The sequence below is a fragment of the Grus americana genome, chromosome 8, assembly GCF_028858705.1.
Source record: "Grus americana isolate bGruAme1 chromosome 8, bGruAme1.mat, whole genome shotgun sequence".
Taxonomy (NCBI): Eukaryota; Metazoa; Chordata; class Aves; order Gruiformes; family Gruidae; genus Grus; species Grus americana.
In genome coordinates, this window is record NC_072859.1 from 32,618,057 (window position 1) to 32,640,313 (window position 22,257).

Here is a 22,257-nt window from a genome sequence, read left to right on the forward strand (position 1 = left end):
GTTTGACAGACTTCAAATTGAAGTTGTAATTGGAAAGAAGAGACCGCTCTCTGTTTTACAGTCTGAATTAAACTCATGGTAACTGATCAGGCCATTCTCTTGTCCATGTTACTCAACATCAGAAGATAGCTACAGGTCTTGTGTCTGGAATAATCTAGTTGGACTAGATGATCTCCAGAAAGGTAGAATAGGGAAAGGGGAAAGGAAGAAAAGGAAAGTTAAAGGGAAAGGGAAGAAAAAAAAGGGGAAAGGAAAAAACTGAAAGATCTGTGACTTAGGGAGATTTCCAGGGACAGATTGTATCTCTGTCCTCAGGCACAGTATCAGGAACAAGTTTTCTGTGATTCCCTGTATCAGACACGTTCTTGCTTTTAATGACTCTAGTAATCTTTTCTTTTAAGAGTTGTATCCTTTTTTCTTAAGAAAATATGTGATGGTCTTTACTCCGGTAATGATTCAACTTGATATGGAGTCAAGTTGGGTGATTGTCACTGAATTCAATTTTAAGTAAAAGTTAAGACTTGAGTTGTACAGTTCAGCAGCAGCTTGCCTAGGTTATCTGTGCGCCATGGGTTACGGAATTTGCTTCACCAGTGACAGCATTAACAATGCAGGCTTTATTTACAAGAGGTTTATAGTGATATCACAACCAATAGAAATCTCTGTACTTCCACTGGTTTTAATGAAATTATTCCAGATCTAGCCGCGGACCTGATCTGTAACACAACGCTCCACATTTTAAATTACCACTACAGTTTAGGAGAGTTTTAAGTAAATTCTAGGACCTAGTGCATAGTTATCAGCGGGAGAACCTATTATAATTAAGAGGCAAAACACTACTTTGCCGTAGAGTTAAATCAGGATTTTTCACTCACTGGTCTGTATTTGTTAGCGGCGGCTAAACTGAGTGAGCCAGACCAGGGAAGACGAAAAGATACCATGTATATTTATTCCCTTTTCCCCTCGTCCTGTTTTTAAAGCAGGCTGTAGATCTAATTCAAAAGTAAAGAAGTTAGGAGACAGCAAAATTTTAAGAGCATGTGGTTATTCTCCATCCTGTAAAAGCACTAGTTAAAGCCATGATTGCTTTACCAACAGATAAGTAGCAATATAAGTAGAACAGGAAGAAAACTTTCAGTTCAGTAAAAACTTCTAAAACACAATAACAGAGCCTGCATTATATCATATTAGAGAATATATTGCTTACCTCACAGAAGTAGATTGAGGGTATTCATGACCACTGGTGAATTCCCTTGTGTGTAGTAATCTCTGATTATTTGTACCTGAAATTCTTCACCAGCATAATGTTCTGTAGCCGAGGCTTACTTAAAGTTCAGTTTTTATTAATTCAACCTTATAAGCACAGTACTTGGTTCACATTCATGATTACAATTATTTATTTAAGTAGAAAGAGATATCTAAAAAAACATTTTGTGGATTATTCTGAATCTCAGAGGGCTCTTTTATATAGAGTATTTAATGAGCAATCTACTTTGGAAAATAACTAGATTTATTGTGGGTAGCTATCCTTTACCCAAGTGATGTGGTATAAATGAAGTGGAAGCCACTTTTTAAACTATTATAATAATAGGAGCACTGAAAGAAATAAAAAAGAAAAGATTTTTTTTTTCTTTTCTTTTTTTTTTTTTGGTATGGCAAGCCATAAAATGTATAATGGTGCAGCAGAATGAATGAGTGCCTGTTCAGAAGGGAAACTTTCTGTGCACCAGAAGGCTAACTGCTGAAATAATGGAGCCATTCACAAATATATTTTTTTGTGTAGCAAATAATAAAATAGTTGGACAATGAAGTCTCCTCAAGTGCATAATAGATAAAGAAATTAACCACAAAAAAAAAAGGGGACATAAAATTCCATCTTCAAGATCATGGTTGGATCAATTAGAAAATATTTGTAAAGGCTGAGCCTTTGTCTGCAAGCCTGCGTGTGCAGTAAAGCCTGCTGATGCTCCCAGGGTAGACTGTTTTCTGTACTCTTTAGCGAAGCTGAGCCCCAAGGACCGGCACCCTCCATTCCGCACAGCCCATTGCGGCTCCAAGGTTGTCCTTTCTCTTCATATCCAGTGGGATACCCGCGTGTGGTCAGCGCGGGGAGGGCAGCTGCGGCCAGCAGCATAAAAATGAGGTCTCTGGCTGAGGGTGCGGCGGCTTGTTAGCAGCACGGGCCTGATCCGAAGTGCATGAGCGTCGGTTAGGGGCACTCTGTGAAAAAAGGAAAGGCTTAATCAAGCCGTGAGTTTCAACCCCATCAGTCCTAAGTACAAAAATCCTCAGCCAGCAATTATTCTTTTTGCTGTTCTTCACACTCAGCATTAGTTTTAGGCACTTTTTAGATGTGCTTCATTATCTATGCCTAAAACAGGGAGCCAATACACTACATTTCTTATTGTATTGCATTATTGACACTGTAGTTAGAGCTGAGGTAGTATTTTAAGTCTAAATCATATCTTTCTGTGGTTTATATATTTATTAAAGGACTTAGATGCATATAATATATTCTTTACTTCATGGGTTTGAAATGAAACAAAGTGAACAGAATTACCTTATACTTTTTCCCATTTTTATTTATGCCCAGTTGGAGCCAGAGCTCTGAAGATTTACACTTGGCAGTAGAGCAAGATGCTGTGCTTGTCCTGCTCTCCTGGTAGGCCTAGTAAATCGTAAGCTCTTTGAGGCAAGGGCTCTCTCTTTGTTCTTTGCTTATACAGCGTTTAGCAAAATGGGGATCTGCAGGGTGGCAGTCCTAGGCACAGTCCTGGTAATAATTAGCGATACTTGGACTTGGCAGTGAGGTCTCTGTACGGGGTTAAAGGATAAGAGCCCTTTCATAGATCATGAGAAGCAGGGACAGTCCTTAGGTGTTTCGACAGCCTCAGATACGGGAAGAGTTTCTGCTTGGATTGTGGTACCTGTGTAAGGCTGATAAACCTGCAAAGTCAGATATTTGGTGCATTCACCCCTCCAGTGTCCTTGCTTCATGATCTCAACAGCACACAGCAAATTGTCCTGGAATACATGCCGGGTATTGCTTTTGAATGAGGAGTGGAGAAAAATCACAAAAGGATTTTGCTTAGTGGGGAGACAGTCATAATTTATTGCAGGCTTGCCTGTCATGACTAATGGATTCAGCCCCTATTAACTGAGCTGTGACACTTAAACTGACTATTTTTCTTCAGCTTCTTCCCTCAATTTGGACCAAACCACATAGCTAGCAAGAAAGACACTCTTCTTTTCTCCAGGGTAGATTTTTGGTGTGTGAAAAGAAGGGGGACTTTGGTGACAAAGTCCACCACCGCACGCATATGCCATGGTTGGGGTTACATGGCACCATCACTTCTGCCCAGAAGTCTGAGTTTCAGGGCACGTATATAAAACCATGACTGTGTAAACTTCTGTAATATCTCTGGCTGCCTTCCCTCTGCCGCCCTTCCCCACTCTCCCCTGCTATTCCTGTTTTATTTAGACTGCCATAATGAAATTAGTATCTAGCAGAGATGAGGCAAACAAGAGCTCTGCAATCGTGTGCTGACTTGGAACTGCAGATACCTTGGTTAGTCAATAGGATAAGCACTCCCACCTTCCTCACTGGGATGGGCATGGTACATCCATGATGCCTTAGCGATACCAGAACGAAGTGACACGGAGAGAAGGTACGAGACATTTGGAAGGAGGATCTGTACTTGCACGGATTGATTTTATCACAGAGATTATTTTCGCAACTTATTCAGGATGAGAAAACTGTTGTAAGAGGATGGGCCAGATTCTTCTAGTCATTGAGCGTTGATGGGTACTGCAGTGCAATGAGGAATTGGGTTTTATAACTCACTTTTTTTCAGTTTTAGACACTTATTTTTATACTTGAGCTTGCTAAATGGAGAAATTCCTTTTTTGGAACCAGCATGAAATATCTGATTTCTGAGCATGTTCACAAAACGATTTACTTTTGATAGGAAGTTTAAGGGAACAAAAAAGCAGACTATTTTAAAGTCTTACATATACTTTTCTAACTCGATCACGGGCTACATAGTAATTTTAGGAAGGGAACGCAGTTCATATTTGAGGAGTAAGTTAAAAAAACCTGAGTTTGAAATTCATAGGAGGAGAGAGACATTCCTGCTTTATTCCTACGGTTTGGCATCAAACCAGTCATATGCAAATTTTAAATTGTGCTGCTAAATAGTTAAATAAGCAGATCTAAAGGGTGCAAGGTTTCCAGATCCTTTGTAATATCCACACACAGCTCATTTTATATCTTCTACCAATACATTTTGAATCACTTTTCTGATTTTATTGAAGAAAATGTCTGGAATTTTGATAGGAAGGACTTGAAAAAGATAGTTGAATCTGGATAAAATATTCATAGATATAAGAACTTCTAGTACCAGGAAAAGGCTGCTGGGTGCCTTCATGACTGTTCTTCTAATTTCCTAATTTCTGTTTTCCCTGTTTTCTGTGCTGTGTGTTTAAATAAACTCTTCTGGTTCTGTCTTTCACACATCATTGCTTTTTGCTTCAAAGGCTCCTTTTAATAACTTATTCTTTGGTTTAATTTTCTTTTGAACATGAATTGGGCTTCACCAGACACTCTGTATACAGCTCACACCCACAAATACTGAAAACAGGGCCGTTGCAGTCTACATGTAATTTTGTGTATGGAGCTTGCTCTTTACTGCATTGGCTGATGGAGTTAAGTTTTCAAAATAGTTTCCATCGTAGCTCCTTCTTTTACCAATCCCATGGTTGGGGCTGCAACTTTTCCTCCCTTGTCTCTGTGGAAAACAGACCACACTCCAGGTTTGCACAGAATCTCTTCCACCATATGTTTTTAGTAATTGTATAGCAGGGAAAAAAAAAATCACTTTTCCCTTGTCAGACATTTCTAGCAACAATTTTTTTGCAAAGGGCGTCATCAGGAGTGGCTGAAATTTGAGACTATTCATAGAAATAGTCCTCAGAGAAGGTTAAGTTTGAGAAAGAAAATAGAAAATATGGTTAAGCTGTGATCGAAAAATCACTTCTGAGCATCTTCGTAGGAGCCGTGCCTTATACCGGTAACACTGTTTTTGTCCGCGGGCTCAGCCGGATGGAGCGGATGCCGTGTGCTGGCTGCTGTCAGGATAGCTTTCCAGAGGGTGTCGTTTATTAGCCGCCGTGGTACAAACTTTGCTTTGCACTCGGTTATTTTTCTGCTCTTGCACCTGTGCCCTGTAGTGGGCAATGGCTGTGTCTGTTGTCTGCTGCATGGAGATGAATCGTATGGCACTTTGTGTGGCTCTCTAAGTATATTTGCCTGCTTTTAATTTGCTTTTTAGCTTTAATTTTTTATAACTTGTATGCAAGTAAATGTATCTCTCTTGCTGTTATTCCTCATTTCTTGCACTGGACAAACTACCGTTGGTGGCAACTTCATGCTAGGGAAGAAAGAATAAAAAGATCACGTTAAAAAATATGGTAAGGCACTCAGTGACAGACACAAATACAGCATGCAGAGGAGGCAGGGGGAAATCAAATGCTTATTTACCTTTTGGGATGAGTTGCTCAGCTTGTAGATAATCCCATTAGGGTAGGAACAATCCTCTTGGATGGTGAGGTCTGTGCAGCACTTAAAGCCTTGGGACCAGGTTACTGAGACACCTGGGTGGTAGTGGGAATTAATAATAGTCTTAACATCATTAATAATTTCTGTGTTCTAACAGGTTTATGGGTTATGGGAAGAAGTGATTAAATAGAAGGTAGTGCTGGTTCTTTGCAGTCTTCCCATGGTCTATAATGGGACCAGCACGACGTCCTATAAATAGCTTTGAATGTTTTAATCTGTAACATTTGGTGTAAATTGTAACTTTCAGAAACTTATCTTTTATGTGGCGCAGTTTGCTTTTATGTCCCTACTGTCTAATCTTATCTTCCCATGTGCTGAAATATAAAAATTCATTGCAATTATCTTTCCTGTAGTAAGATATCAAGGAGTTGGTACATTGTAAGGGGACTGGGTTGAAGTACAATCAACACAAATTTTTCAGATCTAAAAATATCAGTGCTTCAAAGGTCAGCTAAATGATAAATCCTGTTCTAAGTGTATATATAATACATACGAATGCACACTATAAATTCATTTTATAGATTTTCATTGAAGTGCTTCACAGTCTGATGATAATTTCAAAACGTTTCGAGTTTATCTGAGGTCGCTGATACAGTGTGTGATGAGGGAGAGCGGCAACGGGAGAGGCAGCGGGAGGAGGTTGCGTCCCTTTTGGCCGAGGGGAAAAGAGCAGCATTGCCAGCATTTGCCTACTGAATATGGCGAAAACCCGTTGGGTTTTTCCTTTTAAGAAGTCAGTTGGACAGCAGCAGCCTTCTCCTACGGCCAAAGTCGCTCCTGTTGATTTCAATAGGAATAGGCCCTTGTATCGCGCTATTGACTTCTCCTTTGTTTCCCTGAGAGCGCGTAGGGTGAATGCGTGCGGAGCGCAGCTGCCGGGGGTTGTGCTGCCACCGGGAAGCTGGAACACTTTCCTATGTGGACAGTGTGATCCATAACCCTCGGCCCACAGGTTAACAGCGTTTCTAACAGAGAAAACGTAGAAATTCATCTGGAAGTACTCCCAGAACGCATGTCCACTCGTGCTCTTTTTTCTTTCCATGGGAAAAGATGGATTCAACTAAGGCAACTGTAAATAATAGAATTGACTGGAGGCATTTTTAGATGCACGAATGCTAAAATGGATGTTCTCTGACATATAAGGAGAGGAGTCTTTTATTCCTCTCCGGATGGTATAATTTGTTTAAGTTTGGTGGTCCTGATATGTCTTTATTGGGAGTGGGAGTAACAGTTAAAAAAGAGGTAGCAGTCAAGAAAACTGAAGGACTCTCATCTCTTTCTCAAAATAATAAGTATTTTAAAGTAGACCCAATGTGTCTTGTACTGGACTAAATAAAGCATTCCAGAATAAAACAAACACATCTTCCCGTTTAGGCTTTCATTGCACAAGTCCTGTTGAAATTTATACTAAGAAGGCTTGAGAATTCCCCTCCCATAGACGATCCCAGTGTCCGGCATTGTGTCCAGCCTGCTTCGCGCTGGGGGACAAACACAGCTGGGTGCTCAGGTTTGCGCTCACAGGAGCTGCAGGAAGAGCTGCTGGTGGTAGGAGCTCATCAAATGGAAACGTCTCACGTGCGTCATCTGCGTGACTGTGAGAAGTCTAGTTTTAACGGCGCTTTCTGAAGTGTTACCGGCAATACAGTTGCTCTTTTCACTGGATAGTGCTTACTTTTCTTTGGGATCACAAATATTTGAATACAATTATTCAGTCAGCTGGACATCTTTTTCCTCCCATTTCAGCTCGAACAGTAGTAGAATTTAGTGTTGATTTAAAAGACTGTCTGCCTTAAAGCAGATTGCAGAGTTTGCACACTGTGAATTGTAATTAAAGTGTAAGGGGTGCTTATTATGTCAACAACTGGCATGAGAACCCCCGAGCAGCAGGTGACCCCAAACATGTGACGTTTGTGACAGCTAGGATCCTTCTTTCACTGGTTTAGCAATCTGAAAGACCAAATTGAAAGAAGCCCAGAGGCTGTATATTTCATTAAGTCCCAAGGGAAGTGTGGGATACAGCTTCCTTCTGCTTTGCTGGGATGTAGCCAAAAACTTTCTAGAGGCTCTGTTTTTGACAGAGGCTTGCTGAAGGGGGGCAAAAAACCTTCCACCAATCACCCATAGGACCATAAATTTGACATTTCCCACAGTTTCTTTGAGGCACTGATGTTGCTGTGTCAGCAGTATGTCCCAAATCTTGTGTTGTATTGTTTGAAAGGGAACAGTCAAACTTTCAAGGGAGCTGAAATGTTTTTCTTCATTGTCCAACAGTTCCTCTGCTGCAAAACCACAAAGGATTATAAAACACACCTCTCAAAACAGGGGCTGCTTTTATCAAAAGTAGGTACTGCGCACATTCACAGAGCATACATCATTTTCTGACGCGGCAGAACATAGTTGATAACATTTCATCCAACTTATAAAGCAGACATGAGAGTATAATTTATAGACGCATATGACCTGATTACAGGAATGATAAGAAAAGGAGCCTTATGAAAATACTGCGCTAAATTTATCCCCAGTGTAATTCTAGTTAGGTTATGTCAAGAATAAGCTTGGCCCAAAGACTAAATTATATGGTTTGTAACACAGCCTATAATTTATTTTTAAATAATTGTAAGTTTAGTGTTAAACAAATTCTTCGGCCTCAGACCCTGCCCCGTACCCCACCAATCTTTTTGTGGGTGACCTGTGGTGCAGCCGGTAAACCCTTGCTCTTTCAGAGCGACAGACTCTGCAGGAGAGCAGGCAGCTCTTCTGTCTGCCTGCGTTTCCCTTTCTCACTGGTTCAGTGGGGAAACTTTTCATCTTTGTTAAGAAAATTTGACTTATTTTTTTCCAAAAAGTTTTGAAAATAGCAAGTGCATGCTCGTTCTCATGTAACTGGTTACCCTCACGCACCTATCCATCTATCCTATGCTACAACAGCATTTTCTTCCAGCTATTTTGTGTGCCGACTGATTCCAGATACTTCACTTAACTTTGGTGGCACCTCAATCCAATGATGGTAGAGGGGTTTTCTTGTCCTCCTTAAGCAGTTTGCATATATATGTTTTTAATTAGCCAAGGAAGGAGGAAGGGTTTAGGATTCTTGACTCCTGAACGTGACCATTGTCAGTTCTGCTGCTGATCTAGTAAGTATTTCCAGTCAAGTTACTTAACCTATAGAATCATGCTCCGCCTACAGAGATACTACAGTAACTAGCATTTTATAAAGAAAATAGATCAAGTTAGATAAAGATAAAATAGGTTTAATAGTACTTGTATTTCAAAAGAGTATTTTGAGAATTAATGTTGATGAAAGTCTTTGATCTTGGATGAAAGATGCTTTAGAAATGTAAAATATCTTTGTTATTTGTCATCTTTGCGGCTGTGAAATTTTCCTCAGAAATTAAATTTTTGAAAACACATGCAGAAGGTTTCAGTGTGGACCTGATTGTTTATTTTTTTTAGTAGACTTTCAGAAAAAGTGACTGGGTTGTTTGTGATTACACATGGTACAATATGTCAGTGTAGATGCAAGTAATCTGGAGTTGTTAATACAGCTTCCCATGTCATTCCTCGTTTTGACTTCCTATTTTAATGCTATTTAAAAAAATAATAATTACTAAAATGCTGAGATTTTGGAAGCAGTTGCTGAGCCCTTCCTGTGTAGTTTGCCTGATATAAAACCATGTGTTGCAATCATTCTCGCAGGATTGCATTTTTATTTCGAACCCTACATGCAGAGTGCAGTCGGACTCTGCAACTGCGACAGAATTAGGTCCTACAAAGAGCTTCAACAGAATCTTTGCTGTCTCTCAGCTCTGGCCCAGGGCAGTGGTAGACTTAATGGTTTTGCATTTCATTTCAGTACAGTATGATAAAGACCTGCAAACAACCTCTGCCCTGCCAGCAAATAAATGGGGGAAAATACTGTTAAAAATGGCAGAGGAAATAGTCATAAGTCAATGAGGTGGTTATGTTTGGTCTATTTTTAAATTTTGGGCAACTCATTTCTTTCGAAAAGTTGACTTCTGAGTGAACCATTTTCCAAATTTAATGCTGTACCTTTAACTTTTTGGAAGGTCTCTTTCTGAAAAAAGAAAACAAAACCAAAACCAGAAACAAACCCAACCAAAAACCAAACCAACTTCAGTAATATTTTTATCTGGGAAATTTTAGCTTTTTTTGTCCAACTGAAATTTTCAGGCTCTGTAACGTACTGCTTGCTAAAAGGCATACTCGACAATGCATTAAGTACAACAGAATATTCCTTTGCAGGATTCCCTTTGTTGCAGACATTATTTATGACATTTTAGTCAATATTTGCATGGCAGACTGTCCAAAATTATTTTGTTTTAGGCACATCACTGATAACTGGACCCATACTCTTTATCATTCTTTTACATTCATTAGTCACTCTGTAGTGTTTTTAACATTTTAAAACACTCATGCAATTCAAAGGAAAATAGATTTCAGCCAAAACGCCTTCAAAATTATCTTTTTTCCTTTGAGTTATTCAGCGATTTTTAACACTTCGTATGTTTGATGTTTTTTTCTTTAGTCTCAGCAAGGCAAAGTTTTTGCAGGCTTTGACTATGCTAAAGATAGGATTTTGATAGAAAAAATGTGAGGTAAACTGAACTTAATGTGAAAATGTTATCAGACGTAGTGTAAGGTGTAGCCAGCCAAAAAACCTGGCTATTTGCCTTCTGTGTAAAAGGTAATTTAAAAAAAAAAAAATTACAACAAAACTAATTAGCAGATATTCTAATGCAAGAAAATGTTGCTGTTAGTAAAGTTTCTTCAATATGCCAGAAAGCAGATGGTGGCAATGGAATAGCGTTTTCTTTTGCCAGCTTTTCTATATGCTTTCTAAACCTGCAAGAGCTTTTGCTATTCAGTATTCAAATTTCTGACACTCTATGATCTTTTTCATCTTAAAACAGAAATAGAAACTGAAACTTAAAAATGTAATCAAGTCAAGCTGTCTGTTCATCAGATCATAACCATGGCTTTAAAAGTTTGATTAAAATTTTGTCTGCACAGTGTACTTACGGGTTTTGAGAGCTCTGGACTTTCCTGGTTTTAATTTTCATCCTCAAAATTTAGTTTTGCAGCACTGGGACCAAGTAAAAATGGATTTTAGGTTGTATTTTCAGAGTGAACACATTAAGCTTAATCTTTTTCCATGTGTGTGTGTGGGGAGGGGATCCTACCATATATATATATATATATATATATATATGTCCAACTCTTTAATGTATTTGAAATGTTCCACTGTCCTTTGAGGTGTAGGTACAGTCCATTTCTCCCTGATTTATGGTGATCATACCTTAGATTTTGCTGTAACTCAGTTTGGTGGCTCTGTACCGAGCCTGCAGGATGTTACTTCTCTCTGAGTTTTAACTTTATCTTCCTCTTGCGTGGCTTACAAACACAGCAGAAACACAGAACAAGTAGGCTGTGTACCAAAAGGCTGCTTTTTTTTCTGCCCGAGCCTATGTTGTTGATGCCAACATGATACTGATGCAACAAAACACGTCCCGATTTTTATGGTAATTCTCTGTTCTTCTTTGCAGTCTACAATATTGTGAGAGCAGAAACATATCCACAGAGCAGCAATCAGTGGCAATTCTTTGTGGGCAAAATCCTCTGACTTTTCAGTTTGAGAAAGGCTTTGGGCTAATGGCAATATTTCTGCAATTATTTTCAAAAAAAAAGGCAAGAGAGAGGAAGGGAGAGAGGGAGGAAAGGAAACTATCATCGAGCAGGTTTTTCTGCTGTGTAATTTTATATATCTATGTATTTTTGTCAGCAGTTTAATTTCGCATAAAGCTTAGGAAAACCTGAAATGGAAATTTTTTGCATGCCACGTTGAACTCCTCAGAGTGCACAGAACAAGGAAAAGACAACTGCCGGAAAAAAAAAATATATTTGGCCACTACAACCAAATATGTACTTAACAGGGGCTGAATTGGGAGCCAAGAGGAAAAGTGTCAGGTACATGAAAATGAGAGTAAGTTGTGAAAACGGGGCTGCTAGTGGAGATCTGTAATAAAAAAATAGTACCTAAACTTTGTTCAGATTGCCCCATCTGTAACTTGATACTAATCTATTACTGACAAAAACTCCATGGAATGTTAGTTCACCTTTTGTTTACTGCTTAAATAATCATATATCTTTTTATTATCAACATAATTTTTCCCTGTGTGAAATAGAATAATTCTTAATAGGGAAAATGGGCCCATTCTTCGAGATACTAGTTCTTTTTAAGTATTCTTTATTCTGTCTGATGTATAGATTCCTACTTGAATTTTCGCTTAATCACAGGAAAATTTTACACCTGTCCTTTAGGAGAAAGAGAAGCAGGAGAAGTTGAAAAAGGGAGGAGGCAGTCGAGGCTTTTGCCGTTTGTTGATTTGGTGAAGGATTTTCTTTGTTTTTGCTGGCTGACGAAGTCTTGAATGTCTCTGGCTGCAGAGAGACCTTAGCAAGAGGCACAGACCGAAATATATGAATACTCTGATGGTCTCCAGAAACAGCTAGGTTATTCGCATAACGTTAGAACAGTGAGCTTTGGAAAGCAGTTTAAGAAGGCTGCACTTATTGTCAGAGAGTGGGGTTTATTTGGCTTTTTGATGGAGGACACGTTTGAAAAATTCTTTATTCCTGTCCACTACTGAAAATTTAGAGAGCCTCCTTGGTTGTGACCTTGTAGCACCACGCATCTTGGCCAGAGGAGAGGTACCAGACCGGCAGCTACTGCTTGGGCAGTGCGGATAAAGAATGAGGATGGGCAGCGTCGAGAATAGCCTGGGAATACGCAGCGCTCTGCCTTGGGTCCCATAAGGATGAGTTTGTCACAATAAATAAATAACAAGGGGATGGTGGGGGATAGAGATTAATTGGGTGACTGCACTACCGCCAATGGAGTCTCACCATATGGTGGACATAATCCTGCTTTGCTGATGTTGGTTGACTCACTAGTGTAAAATTGCATAGAAGCAATCCTGGAGACTTTGACCAAAGCTACCAGATCTGCTCATCACACAGTTTCATCTTCCCTTGCCTTTATACGTGATGTCAGGCATTGCAAAACCAGCTATTTAGTCACCCTAAATACTGTTGTTGTTAAATTGAGTTAGAAAATAGTCCAGAAAGAAATGTAGAAATGATTTCTTGTTTTTCAAAATACCTAGTAAAAAAAAAAGGCAAGAAAAACAGAAGCTGAGAGTGATTGGAAATATCCCTTCTAGGTGACTTTGAATCCACTCTAACAAGTAATTTTCTATATAATGTAGTTCAAGGCTTCCTAAGCAGTCAGTGCCGTTGCCATTGTAATGGCTGTATTGGTGGGAATGATACTTTATTATCTAGCGCAGCGGCTTGAGAGCTCAGCCCCGTGCTTTTTACTCCTTTTAGTAACTGTGCCTCTGAAGGTAAATCACTTAACCTCTATGTGCCTTCTTCATCCCTGCATAAAGTGGGCATAGTTATGCTCACCTTTCCCACAGAGGTATTGTAAAGCTTAGTTTAATGTTAATAAGATGTTTTAATTTCCAGGATAAAAGGATGTTCTATAAATATACATTAGATGTAATAATAGTTTTAATGTATGCCATTATTTTATAACAGTGCTTTTCTAGTTTTAGAAATTTTTTAGTGGTTTGAAGTTATTACAGAATCCGTTTTTGTTAATTAAAGATTGACATTCGGGCAAAATTTGTTGAATTGTTCTATAAATTCAGATCCGTGTGCACTGAGCATGCCCAGAGCCGTGCTCACCTGCACTTTGGGATCATCAGTATGGCCCTTCGGCTTTTAAAACAACTCTTTGATGCATGTGCTCAGAAGTTTGATGGCTTCTAAATAGAATAGTTCAAATATTTCAAAGCACTTGAGATTCGTATAGTGTGAAGCAATTTAAAATTATTGTACTGCAATTAATTTTAAATAACTGAGCACTGCATATGTCTAGAAACCCATACAGATCCAAATGGAAGCTCTCTAAAAATTGAAATGATTCAATAAATTTAAATCACTCCAAAGAAATGGATGTAAGTACTGTAAATCATTTTGTGAGGGGGATAAGCAAATTTTCTAGAAGTGAATCTGAGGGTAGAGACTCTAATTAGATTTTTTATTTTGGGGTTTATGATGATGAAATGTAGGTTAATTTATATTTCCCAGGGATACGAGGGCAGCTCTTGTTGATCCATATGGTTTCTTGTAGCTCTTACATAGGCTGCTTTTTTTTTTATTTCCCAAGATTACAGAAACTTAGCAATCCAACTTTGCACATATTTTTTTCCATTACAAATATCTTTCCCTCCAAATCTGTATAAAAAGACATGAGAAAAATATTGGTCCACAGCTAGAAATGCCAAGTATATTTTTAAATGCAGCTAAAAAAAATACTGCAGAATTAAAACATTGTGCAGCATGTAAGCTAACATTTTTATGGAGCTGGGCCGCTCAATGAACATGAATTTTTGTATGCCTAAATCACTGATTCAGGTACGAGCTGTATCTGTAGGTACCAAAGTGGATTACTGTCTGATAGCTGTTCCTTAGCTTAGAGCATGTTCTCTGCCCTTTCCTTGCAGATGTATTCGAAAGATGTTATCTGATGTAGGAAGGCTGGTAAAAATACTGATGCGAGACCTATCGGAAAGTAATGTCATTTCCATTGGCTTCAGCTCAGCTCCAGGAAAATCCGTGTGCCGGTTCCTCCTTCTGCCGCGGTTGCGTGCGGCTCTCCACACTGGGCGCTTAGCTCTAGGATTACAATTCCTCCCAAGTATCGGAGCCAGAAATTAGAAATTAGTGCTACCGCCGACACTTGCCTGACCCTTCCTTTTCACTGTTTCCTGAACAGCCACATTAAAAATAAGACTAGGACGGCACAGTCCCTTTTCATGCGAGCACTCGGCACTCGCTGTTGTCACGCGTGCTTCCTCTGGAGACGTTGCCACCTCTCGGCAAAAGGCTCGCGAGGGTCCAGACGCCATCCCGCGCCAGCAGCAAGGTCTCCCAGCTCCTCAGGGTGGGACGGAGCCTTTCGCAGGCGAGGGTGCTGCACCGCCAAGGTTGTCGTGGTGGTCTGGGGAGAAAATTTATTTTTGAATTTGCTCCATGTCTGGTGGGCTCTTCCCAGGCGGAGGAGCCGCAAAAAGCGTGAGGGGCCCCTCTGCAGGGTCTTCCTTAAGGCCTTACCTTACTTTTAGACAGTTGTCATTATCTTTGTCTAAAGGTCATGGCTAAATTGAATAAAAGGAAAGCTGTGTGTTCCTGTCGATGCACAATGGCAGTATTGACTTTCCTAATCCAGTTTGCTGAGGGGTGAGAGAATTAAATTAGATATCTAAGCACAGAAATTGAGAGCCTTTGAAAACAAAGATAAGGAGACAGCCTGTATTTTCCTTTTCCTGGGAGCTCTGGGCTCAAGATTTTGCAGGTGTGTCATCTGATCCATGGCTTGCATCGATCAAAACTGTGCCAATGCATATTTAATTAGCAAGGGGACCCTGGATGCATTATGGCCATCATCCCTATATTGAATGGACTGTCAGACTTTCTGAATGCTTCCCCACCCCGCCCCCCCCCGCTTCGTTGTTTGGGGAGCTTCTGCATTTTGTCTGAGCAGCTAAAAGTTTCTTTGTTTTTAGCTGGTGATGCATACAGCACCACTGAGGAGAATACAAACAAGTAAAGTCCTAAAGTGTTTATTTTGTCTAGGAAAAAGGGCTGAACCAATTTGAATCCTTTGGGTAAGGGATTTTTGTATCTCTTGGAATTAAAAAAAAAAACCACAGTCGCATGATGTTTACTTTAAGAATATTTTATTATAACAAATAAAATCTGTGCTGTGGGATTTCTTAAGGAAGCCTTTGATGACAATTTGAATTAAGTCAAAATTAACGTTTGCTACTGCAAAGGAATAAATAGAAAATGTTCCAGAAATGAATCAGTAAGCAGGAATCAAAGGCTGTAAACTGTTTTAAAAACAAACATTTAGAAGTGAATCAAATACTTGTTTGTAATATCAAGGAACAAATATGGGAATACACAGATTCCCCACATTCTAGGCTATCACACGACAGCAGTAAATCATTTATGGGCTTGTGAGAACAAAGAAAGTTGATTTAAAATGAAACCGTTTTGATACAGCTTTAGGGTCTTGCAGCCTCATGGTCAAGTTCCACATTCTTATTTCCTACGACCAGGAAAGTAACGGGGAATTTCTGCATCCAAAAAAAAAAAGTTACCCGGAGAGTTGTGGAGATCTTTGTTTGCATCTACCTTGGTACAAAGCCGCCCCAGCAGACAGAGTGTTGCCTGATAAACAGATGTAATACACAAAGTCTGCTTACAATACCGAGCAACAGACTGTGGGCACATGTTTTGGTCTCATTCAAACTCATCAGCATAGTCTAGCTAGCTGTTTTGTTGCTAGTCTACTTACGGGGTAGCTTAGTAGCGTCTTACTGGTGAAGTAACAAGGAGGGTTTTTGCCACAAAAGTTTTGTGGCAAGGGCTCATGGGAAAATCATTTGCATACATCTTGTTACAAAGGCTGACTACTTCCTGGCTTAGACAAAGTGTTGCCTGATAAACAGACTTAACACACAAATGTCTGTCTGGAATAAACAACAGCAAGCTTTGATTTACATTTCCATTATCAAAGATAATCTCTTTCCCAGTGTACAGGAATTAAGAGTCCTCGCCTTACGAAAAAAAACCAAAAAAAAAAAAACCCAGGCTGGCACCGCAGGGATTTTACCACTGCAGAACCTTATTTGTGAGCTGCGGGGATGGGGCGTAGGGTACAGGGCAGTGGGAAATAAAACTGGGAATCTGGTACGGATATGTGAGTGTCTGACGGTGAGGTATATGATAATGAAGCACTTTGAACTCCCTATAAAAGTTGACTTGAAAGCGATGGCTGGAGTTGAACGGAGAGCCAGGCCTTCCTTAAAAGAAAGAGTAGTAGCCACTGAAATAGCTGTAAATAATAATTGTAGCTCACATGGAGCAATCCCTGTGTGTTTATATTAGGATGCGTAATGAAGGGAAAGTGAGTGTAAAAAAGCCTCGGTCCTGGTTCTGGGTTCTGTTTGTAAATCCCTTAAGCTCACCACGTAGGACCGTATATAAAGGAGCATGATTTAGATTTTTTTTTTTAAACGTATATAAATCTTTGGTAGAATCCATGCCCAAAATTATAGATGAAAAATTTATTGCATGAACACAACCCAGCCATATAAATATTTTATTACAAATAGGACTCTGAAACTTGAATAAAATATGTCAGTTTATTATACAATATTTCCCCCCTAAAACATGATATGAATGGAAAATTTAACTTGGGCACTTCTGCGGTGCTTCTGCGAGGTGTTGGGCTGGCAGCGGAGGAGAGGGAGCCCACTTTATTCAGCTGCAGAGCAGGCTCAGCATGGGCAGTGGCAGCACAGCCTCGCTCATCTGGCATCGCTGGTAATTTTTTTTCTCCCCTATGCGGGGATCACCTTTACTGTTTAGAGGATAGATGCATCTGCACCTGAGTTAGCACACTGGCTGCTAGCGAAGGCTCAGTTTCTGGTGGGAGCTGGCTCTACATAGGTAAAAAATAATCTTGACACCCGTTAATTCAGTTTGCACAGACCAGCAGACAATCAGGCCAGTCCCTGGAGGTCATTGCCACCCCAGGCTGGATTCAGCACACCCTGGGAAACACAGCGTGGTGAGAAAGTGCGAGTGCCCAAGAAAGCGTCCTGTTTCTGCAAAGCCAGGTAGCGATGGAATGGTTTATCACTGGGAAGTGCCATGACACTCGAAGTGGGCTTTTTTGGTGGAGGAACGTAACAGCTCTTCACCGTCTGTGTCACGGTCTACAAAAAAGAACAACATTGTCAGTCTGTTGACATTGGTCCTGTCCACAGGCCAGACTTTCCTGGGAAGGTTTTATTCTTTCCAAACAATGGAGCGCTCCCTTCCAGTGCTGCGAGCCCTGCTTCCACGCAGCCGTTGTGCAGCCCCGCTGGAGCTGTGCTCCTGCTGCAGCTGAAAAGGAAAATTGCGTATTGAAAAGTCCAGAGTTTCCAACCTGGAGCTGAAGGTCTCTGACCGCTTACGGTTTGAGATCAGGCAGACCTGGGTCTCGGGCGCAACCACCTCGGTCACGCCGGGTTAGCATATGCTTAAGAAACAGATCCGAAGAGGAATGGAGAATAGAAACGTAGTAGGAAATGCTACTTCAGAAAAACTAGCCTGTTTCGTTGTTGGTTTTTTTCCTTTATCCCTTAATCATAGTCGATTCTTGGAAGTAGGGAGTAAAATAGCTTCGACGTGCTTTTTATCCTTTTTCCCCATGATTACAGTTGCTACCAGATCCCCTTGAGCTTCTCTTGTCCGGTAACCTTGACTCCAGTGTACATACTCATGCTCACTCTGGCTAGTTCAGGGTTAAAAATTCCAACCACTAACTTTTCTTTAACTAAGAAAGCCCCCAAATAAAACCCATTGTGCTATTCAAGGTTAAGCTTCCTTAAATATAAAACTAGATTCCTTGGTGATTTTTTTTTTTTTTTAAATCAGCAATCTTAATAGTGGTTCCTCACTATAATATTTCCAACTCCATCTGAAATCATTTAAATCCTCCCCTTAATAACACGCACTTTATTGTAATATACAGATTCTTTGGCTTCCTACCAGCCTTAGCTTAAGGCACCAATGAAACTCGTTGCCGCAGGGGGCCGTGGATTCAAGAGGGGCTCGCATCTACTGTATATTTTGTTTTGTATGTTTTCCAATGGCTCTAATTATTGCAGGTGGTAGAATTTAACTGGCAGTGTTGTTGCTAAAGAAAATAGGCATAAAGTGTATACTGTTTTGCAGAGTGGCTATCAAATATATAGAAAAGAGAAAATCAAATGAATTGTTAAACTGCTCTATAGTAAGTGATTTTATTGATTTAATGCAAATGCTTATGAAAATGATCTTCCATTTATATCAATTATGTATGTGCAAAAATTAATTTATTCCTCTGGTCACCTGTTTGGCTAACTGACTCAGCAGGACGGACATTCCCCCTCCCATTGTAGCCGAGCCCGCAAAACACTAAACATTCAGAAGACTGGAATTTTAAAGTTTCCATGTGCAAAACAACAAAAAAGCCCCAACAGGAGTTACTGCCAACTGCTGAAAAAGCAGAGAGCGAGCAGTGGAGGCTGAGCAAGACTCTCTCGTCCTAGGCAAGACTGTAAAATACAACGGCTCTGATTTTGCCAATCCCTTAACCATGTGGCAGCACATTTATATGTACCGGATCATCTGCGGCATCTGAATAAAATCAGGGAAGCAAAATTCTGCATATAAACATTTTGGCTAAGTGCCTTAACTCAGTCTTCTTATCTGGGGTTTCCACAAGATGCCACCTTGCATAACAATGCTGAGCGTATGCTTGCCCAGTACACGTTTTCGGTAGCCTCCCGTGTTCTTTACCGCAGTATAGATTGGTTTTAATTCTACCTCATCCCGCATTTTATTGCCCCGTGCCCCTCCATGAAGAATAGTGCTTAAAGCCTTTGTTGTCTTTTTTAGAAATTAATGTTTAATTTCAGCAGAAGGGGTGGGTTAAAGGAAAACAGAATTGGGAAAAATGTTATCGCACTAGCCAGAGTAATAAAAGAAGAAAGTTAAGATTCAGTATGCAAACAAACGTCCTACGGCCAGTAGTCCCTCTTGTGCCACTAGCTTTGGTGTTGGAAAAACAGCACTCAACACAAACAAAAGTACTTTGTTTCTCAAAATCCAGGAGCAGCTCCGGCTCTGCCTGCTGCCCACCGGCTGCAGGGCTGTGCCGGGGAGCGAGGGTGCCAGGCTGAGCATGCCAGCGCCGAGCCCAGCTCCTGCCGCTGCCACCGAGCCCTTGTCCCTCTCGCTGCTTCGCCGGATTGTTTAAAATTTTGAAAGGAAAGCATGCGTTCAGTCCCGTATTTCTGCAGTAACTTTTTCAAATATAGAAATTTTTGTGGAATTCTGACCCTACGTAAAGCCCCAATGCTGATCAAACCATGGCTTGCTGGAGGGAAAGGAAAACCTAAAAAATAAGCAAAAGCCTAATGCCTGCCCTATAAAATGAAATCCATTGAATGTTGACATTGAATGTTAACTAAATATTTTACATTCCTAATATTTTACCTTTGTTTCTACCTTTGTAGTATCAGAAACATGAAACTTCTTGCCAAAATCTAATGTCCAGAATATAGCAGCACTGTGCGTGTTACCCGGTAGTCCATCTGCTGTCACTGATTTGAGCTTCAGTTAAAGATAACCCAGAAGATCAATATTTAAAACAAAATTGCAGAAGTGAGAATATTTTTTTTCCACTGAGCTTCATTGGAGAAATTATTAAAAATAATAAATATAAAAGAGAGGAAACAGGAGCACATTGGGAAACATCACTTTGTAGGAGAATTTAATTGATTTTACATAGAAGTGTCAGGATCGAAGCTTTCTTTGCTAAATATTCTGAGTGTTTATATTCTGAAATTTATCAAAATTTGTTTTGTGAGCACTTTTTTTTACTTATTGTTTTTAATTTATACAAGATTGTCCTCTAAGCTTCTGAATGATACCTAATGCATACAGTCAGCAGGTAAAAAAAAAATTTGAATATTTAAAATAGGCATTTTCTTTATAGTGCTCTGCAGTAATTAAAATCTTCATTTGCTTAAAAGCAAGGAACCTTTTTAAAGCAATAAATTAGCATTGCTTGACCCAAGGTCACTAGTAGTACTGCTTCTTCCAGCACTATTAATACCTCAAAGAAAAAGAAGGGGTGGTGTTATCACTCTGTTGCAATAGAAGTAAGATTTTCAATTTAATCACAGTTAAGTGTCATGACCTTTTGATCTTGCATTGACTTCTTACTGAAATGTGGTCAAATTTCAGACAGCTAATTCCAAACTCCGCAAAGTCAAGGTGGAGTCAGAAAACAGGTTTGCCACGATTGGGGGTGTTTTTGATGCAGTAGCAAGTGGTTTCATTTCCTAAGTTTTGTTTCACAGCAAAAACTTTTTTTCAGGGGATCAATAAATAACAGAACAATTTCGGGGGGGGGGGGGAATCTTTTTCTATTTGTATTAATTGCAAAAAACAGTAATTTGAGGGATTTTTTAAAAAAATTTTTTTTCACACAGGTAAAGGGACCTTTTTTCTCAATTCATAGTGATAGAAATAATTAATAAGGAAAATACTATTTGACTAAAGCTTCTACTAAGAATAATTTTTGAAGCAAAGAGTGATCATCTTCACATAAAGTAGAGTTAATAATGTGTAAAAAATGCAAAACGCTCATATTTACACATATCCTTTTATAGGCCATTTTATTATTTTAGGCAAATAAATTGTGTTGGTTGGAGAGCGTTAGCTGGGAGTTTGTAGGACCCGTTATTTGCACAAGTTCTAAAGCAGTTCATCCAGTATCTGGTCTCATTTATAGCACTGCAAATCGGGGCAATGCCTTACATTTCAGTGATCTCGTCGTACTGTAACCACTGCGAAAGTATGACGAAAATCAGCTCTTCTATCAGTTTTGCAGGTTTTGTTCCAGAAATGTGTAGACAACAATCTTCACGACTTTGTAGTGTTGCTTAGTTACCTTTATATGCCTGCCTGAAAATATGTTTTGAGACTTTACTATGTGTTGGATTAAGGCTCTGGTTTGTATACAACATAGAGGCTGCATTATAAAAAAACCATGTAGGAGAGTAGTTTAAATATGCCTTCTCTAAAAAGAAGGATTCTCAAAGCTTAATTTATGCTAACACACACCCCCCAAGCACTCTGTGTAGTGCCATAAACAAGATTCCCTTTTTTTTTTCCTAGCAAAAATATTACCTAGGCACGGGACTTTTGCATTATCATGTCCTAGTGCAACACTCCTGTCCTTAGTTTGTGCTCTCAGCCTTTTGAGGAAGTCTGGCGCCTCTGATCTATTTTCCACAGCAGACCCTGTAATTTTTGGCTGTATTTTATGTTTTTCAGATTCAAGTCAATCTGAAAGTCCCAGCCAGCCAAGTGAAGCTGATATTAAGGACCAGCCAGAAAATGGTAAGTTCTTACCTGCTGCTCCTGCTTTGGGATATTAAAACAGCCCATATTTATAAAGATTTTTTTCCTATGTCTAATAGAAAAAGATTATTCAGAATAATTGACATGGGATAGCTGCAAATAGGTTGTGTACTCTCCTCATAGTTAAATGCTACTGTTTCACTAATTCAGGTAGCATTTGTTTCTCCAGTCCTGGAGAGACACATTTTTTTCCTTTAAAAATAATTTTAATTAGGGAGATGCCATTAAAGAGCCTGCTGTATGCAACCCTTATCCTTATTCCTCCGTAGCAAAGGCTTTCAGTCCCTGGGCCGTGAGTCATGACCCCCTAGGGGTGTGTGCTTCATAGCTTTCATTTTTATCTATGTGCTTTTAACTTCATTTTGTTTATTGATGCTCTTGCACGACACACTGAAGTACCTAACTTTCGGTATGTGGCCAGCCATCATTTTAGAGTGCAGGATCTCAGATAGTCCTGCAAAACAAAATGGTTGCTTTGAACTATGTTTCTGCAGACCCATTCTTCACTGCAAAAATCT

General features: G+C 39.7%; 1 protein-coding gene across 21 annotated transcripts in view; it reads left to right on the top strand.

The window, feature by feature from the left end:
- The window catches only part of NFIA (nuclear factor I A), a 357,955-nt gene that overhangs the window by 218,942 nt on the left and 116,756 nt on the right, over positions 1-22,257 (top strand). For 15 of the 21 annotated variants that reach the window (XM_054833067.1, XM_054833066.1, XM_054833065.1 and 12 more), the window contains exon 3: positions 21,653-21,718. The exons of the other annotated variants lie outside the window; for them this stretch is intronic. In XM_054833067.1, coding sequence (XP_054689042.1) covers positions 21,653-21,718 — 66 coding nt within the window. The remainder of the gene's footprint in view (positions 1-21,652; positions 21,719-22,257) is intronic. 21 annotated transcript variants of the gene reach the window in all.